This window comes from Marmota marmota, unplaced genomic scaffold, assembly GCF_001458135.2.
Source record: "Marmota marmota marmota unplaced genomic scaffold, marMar, whole genome shotgun sequence".
Classification (NCBI taxonomy): Eukaryota; Metazoa; Chordata; class Mammalia; order Rodentia; family Sciuridae; genus Marmota; species Marmota marmota.
In genome coordinates this window covers 56,509,156-56,514,230 of record NW_025999968.1, presented here as the reverse complement: position 1 = coordinate 56,514,230, position 5,075 = coordinate 56,509,156, and the positions used below count along the sequence as shown (strand labels likewise).

General features: G+C 56.8%; 1 protein-coding gene across 1 annotated transcript in view; it reads right to left on the bottom strand.

Annotated features, from left to right (window-relative positions):
• Sim2 (SIM bHLH transcription factor 2) overlaps positions 1 to 5,069 on the bottom strand; it is a 46,543-nt gene extending 41,474 nt beyond the window's left edge. The window contains exon 1 of the mRNA XM_048803946.1: positions 4,265 to 5,069. Coding sequence (XP_048659903.1) covers positions 4,265 to 4,439 — 175 coding nt within the window. The 5' untranslated portion in view covers positions 4,440 to 5,069. The remainder of the gene's footprint in view (positions 1 to 4,264) is intronic.
• Between the last annotated feature and the right edge of the window lie 6 nt (positions 5,070 to 5,075).

The window sequence follows — 5,075 nt, the reverse complement described above, 5'->3', positions numbered from 1 at the left end:
GGGCCTGTGCCGCGCGCGGCCCTGCCGACGGTGAGCTTTGCCTCCCGAGCCCTAGGCCTGGCCCACTTCAAAGTGAGAGGAGGGAGGGTTGTGAAATCTTCGTCACTCCAAAAAAACGAGTCCATTAAAAATAACCTACGTGATTTCGGGCTGCGGTACAGGAAGATCTATAATGCCATGTTGGCATAGGGTGACTTTTTCCTCACCAAACCCTCGGAATCAAATCGTTTAAATCCAAGAAAATTATTCCACAGTCCGTGCGCTTCCTCCCCGCGGAGCTCAGGTGTGCGGGTGGGGGGTTCGCCGGCTGCCTGCAACTGAATTCAACCCAGTCACCGGGACAATTCAGGCCTTAATCCCTTCCCCCCTCCACACACCCTGGTTCTGGGTCTTCAGCTTCCCACTTCATTCCTGAGCCGGGACCAGAGGCCAGTCCCTCGTCCTAGCTAGCCGTCGGTGTGCAAGGTCCGGGAGGAAACGCCACCCTTTCCTCATCGCTAGTCCTAATCGGGACTCCTCGAGGGAAATCGAATCGCCCAAGTTGGCCCTCGGACCCACGGAAACTACCCTGCGTCCTGGCGAGTGTGTTCACAGTGCAGTTACGGCCAGGAAGCACCCACAGGTCTCTTGCCTCGGTACATCTGCGGTTTCCAAGAAGCCTCCTCTCCGGAACCCAGGGAGGGGCGCAGGCGACCCTTTGCACTCCATCTCTGCCGCAACTCTAGGTTTGTCTGCTTTCCAACTACTCGCTAAAACTCATCCAGTGTTCAATTTCCAGCCCGCATTCCAAAGCCGACCTTGCTCTCTCCTGCCCTTACCCACCCTATCTACCTCCCACTTCTTAGTTCTATGTTGAAGGGGAGAAAAGGTAGCCACCCAGAAAGCCGCAGATATTTAGACTCAGGGCAGTGATTTCCTCGGCGACTGCCATTTAAGCCTAGCCTGGTCCAGGAAACACCCGGAGTCTACAGCAACTGGTAACCAGAGTGGACTGCCACCTATGACAAGGTTCCACTGTGCACCTGTATGGGTGTGGAGTCGGTAATGGGCCGCTTTACAAAGAGACCGAGGCCTACCAGGGCAGGATGACAGAGCCTCCTCCGCCCCAAATGTAAAAATTGAAAGATTTCCCCAAGTCTGAGAATTGGCCTGCCAGCAGGTGTCTGCCTTGGTTTCTGGTGCCTCCCTCTGCCCTGGTGTGGGACCTCTGAGTTTCTCTTCCTGGTGGCCTCTTCAGTGCAGAGGCAGGAGGATATACAGCAACCGGCTGCCTCCGAAGTTACTGTCCTTCTCCCCTGCTGCAGCGCCTTTGGGGAGGCCAGTTTCCTCTCTGGCCTCAATTTCCCCAGATATGAAGGGTTCCTGATGATTCCACCGGTCCTTAAGACTGTGCCATTCATTTTCTGCATCCCAAAGTACTAAATTGGTCTCAAAAGTTTTCTTTACCCAGGGATCCCACCTGCTTCAGGCAAATGGGTCCATTCTATATCTTTTATTTTCAGCCAAGAGCTGTAAGCCATCTCAGAGCTCTGGTTGATACCCAGACTTGCTCTGGCTCTAAGACCTCCGTGGGGTCATTGTCCTGACCTCAGCAACTCAGCAGGGCCCCAGCAACCTGGGTGCTTCAAGAACCCGGGTTAAATCAATGAAGGTCCCCTACAGGGGTGGGAGCGGATTCAAAGCCTCTGAGGGCAAGGGAGTTATTTTGATGGTGGAGTTCTTCCTAATCGCAACTTCTCTTTGCCCTATGCCCTGAGCTTCCTAACTCCTTAGACACGGACTGGACTTGAGGGGAGTAGGCGTTGCAGCCCAAAGCTTCAGGTCCCAGACATGAGCAGTGGGACAGTGCTTGAGACGGCATGGCTCCCCTTCCTGACTTCAAGAAGTGTAGTAGGAAGGGATTAGGCCACTGCCCCCTTCCCCGAGTTGTACACTATGATACAGGATCATTTACAAAATCTAGAGCCAACCTCCAGGATCAAAACCCAGGAGATGCAGGTGGCCCCTTGAGTAGGCAGCTCCTGAACACAGCACTGGCAGCAGTTGCTCAAGGCATCAACCCCAACAACACCACGCGGTCCCACAACAAGGAGCAAAGTCTTCAGTCATTCTGGACCCAAAGGCCTGATGATGTGCTTCCCTGGTTACATACACCCCACAGATATTTAAATGTCTGCTGTGGCAGCACATCTGCCACTTTTCAACATTTTAGCAAACTTCCCTGGAAATCCCTAAAACAACGAATAGCTTAAAATAAGCCCTTTTCCCCAGATCGCTCCTATTAGTTAACTTCTGGTTTATTAGAAATCTTTGGCAACAAACAACTCTTCAGATAATTTATTCTCCCCCGCCCCAAAAGAAAGGTGGGAAGAGAGAGGACAGAGGATAGAAGCCCATTACCCTGCCTGCTTTGTAGCAAGCGGATTAGTCGCATCCCAGCAAACCAGCTAACACTACTCCCCGGGTGGAAAGGAGACTCGACCCTTATAAACCTAATTCGCTTTTAATGTCCACCGAAACTTCAGCTGGAAAGGAATCATTTCTACTTCTGTAGCCAAGGACTCATCGCTGGGCCGACTAGTAGGAAACACCGCGGTGAACAACTCCCAGCGAAGGAAGGGGCTGGGGAGAGGTTCTCCGCGGATCGGACTAGGAAACGCAGGAACGTGCGCTAGGCCCCAGCCCAGCAGGTTCAGGGCTTCCGCGCACCGGAGGAAAGCGCCCTTCGACCGCGGACCGCGCGGCCAGGCTGGGAGGCTCCCGAAAGGCCCAGCCACCGCTTCCGGCCGCTCAGCTCCCTAGGGCTCCGGGCTGCTCCGGCGCTTGCTCCAGACCCGGGCCGCCGCAGGACTGCAGGCCGCAATTGCCGACAAGGCCCGCTGCGCTCCACGAGGAAGACCGTGGAAAACGCAGCTGCAGACCCAGAAACGATCGCAAATAACACGTTTGGAGGCGCCGAGCGCAAAAGCTTACCGAGTCGAGTTCCGGGCCGCGGATGGTATTAATGGAGGCGCCCTGTGGCCGAAGGACACCTGTCGCCTGTACTGCAGCGACCCTCCAGTGCCCTGCAGCTGAAGTGGTCTCTTTACTACGAAGTCCTCTCGTGTGGCTCCAGGGCCTGGAAATCCTGGGGCGCCCATCAGAACCCTGAACAGTGCCCTTCCCGGCAGTGTCCGAGTCCCTTGGGGGTGAGATCCCGGACCTGCTGTTTGGAGGTCTGGCCGGGTGGCCACAGTCCCGGGCGGAGGCCGACGTGTGCGTGCTGGGAAAGCCCATCCAGCACGCCACCATTTCTTACGATCTCTGCCTGACGGTGTGTCCTCGTCCGCCAGTAGTGTATTTTCAATCCTAAAAGAACTGCTAAGCTCTGCCCTGCCTGCCGTTTTCGAAATAATTACCTTTCTCTTCGCGGGTGTTTCAGCTCACCAACCCGCGATCTCTCCTACCCGAACCTCCGAACCCCAGAGGACTGGGAGGGCAGCACGAGAGACCGAGGACCTGACTCCACGAGTGCTCGGTGGCTGTGGCCTCACCGAGCACCCTGCTTGCTTGCTCTCTTTTCTCCAGAAAGAGAAGGAGGGATGAAGCCCCGGAAAAGAAAAGAGAGCTGAAGAAAGAAAGAAGAAAGGAAGGAGGGAAAAGAGGTAGGTAAATAAGAAGGAAAGGAGTAAAGGAACAGAGAAAAAAATAAGAAAACAAAACACACCAAACCAGAGCAGAAGGAGGTGGGGGGAGAGAAAGAGAAAGGGAAGGAGGAGGAGGAGGAAGAGGAGAAGAAGGAGAAAGAGAAGGAGAGGAAAGAGACGGAAGAAAAAGAAGACGAAGAAGAATTTTTTTTAAATGGAAAGGAGGAGGAGAAAGAAGAGAGGAAAAGAAAACAAAACTAAAATAGATTCACAAAGAAGAAAGAAAAGAAAGGATAGGAGGGAGGAAGAAAAGGAGGAGCAGAGGGGGAAGAAGGAAGAGAGAGAGAGAGAGTAAAACCTGAATGGACCAGCATGCCAACGCCAACTGGGGACCGCCGGTCCCTGGAACAATCCTTGGTTTGCCGCTGCCCTGAGCCAAGAGATGGTTTGGTCGCCTGGGCCGTGGTGGCCCTGGCCCCTCTCCCTGAGTCTGCGTCCCAGCTGAAGTCCCCGGCTCGGCCCTCCCAAGACACCCGAGTATTGGCTGGGAGACCTCGATGGCCCATCTGGGCCGGCTCCTGCAAGGGCCGAGGCTGCCTAACTCCCCAGAGTTCCCGGCCGCCCACCTGCGGCCTCACCTTCAGGGAAGACCGCGCGCATCTTCAGGTAGCTCGTGGTGAGTCGTATGATGGACGCTTTGTCCAGCTGCGAAGTGATGGCCGATGGCAGCGGGAGCAGCTTGGCCAGCTCATAAAACTCGCCATTTTCCTTCTCCCTCCTGGTTTTGGCCGCATTCTTGGACTTCTCCTTCATCGCGCCTCGGCTCTGGGCATATTAGACCTGGCCGCGCTCCAGGCCCGCGGAGTCCCGCTCAGGCTGCGGCAGCTGGGACCGGGAAAGGGGACCCGGGGGCCAGGTGAATCCCGGTGCCGGCCACGGACAGGTGCGCCGGACCGGCCTGGGCACCGAGGAACTTCTCCGCAGTTGCCAGCCCAGAGCTCAGCGCAAACCAGCTGCGCCGCCCCGCGCTCCGCCTGCGGCTAGAGCTGGACTGTTCCGCGGCGACCCGAGCCCTGCTTCCTGTTCACTCTTCTTGCCTCCTGTCTCCCCGGCCTCAGCTTTTCTTAGGGTATAAGGGTCCAGCGAAGAGGCGGTGGTGCAGTTTAGTCCTTAACCGGGTGTTGGCACTCGCTGCCGCGAGGCCCCTCCGATCTGGAGGGCGGCAGGGGCGGCGGTGGCTGCGGAGCCATGGAGCGGACCCGAGCCGAGGGGAGCTAGACCGAGACGGCTGGGCCGGACCCAGGCCTGGGCGCGCTCTCCTGCCCTCTCTGGTTGCTCCCTGTGCCTGAAGACCCCGCGCCGGAGTCCGCGATCTGTTGGGAGGCGCAGCTGCTCCGCAGTCCACGTGCGACCGAGCACCGTTTGTTTATGGCGGGCCCGCCTTCGGGC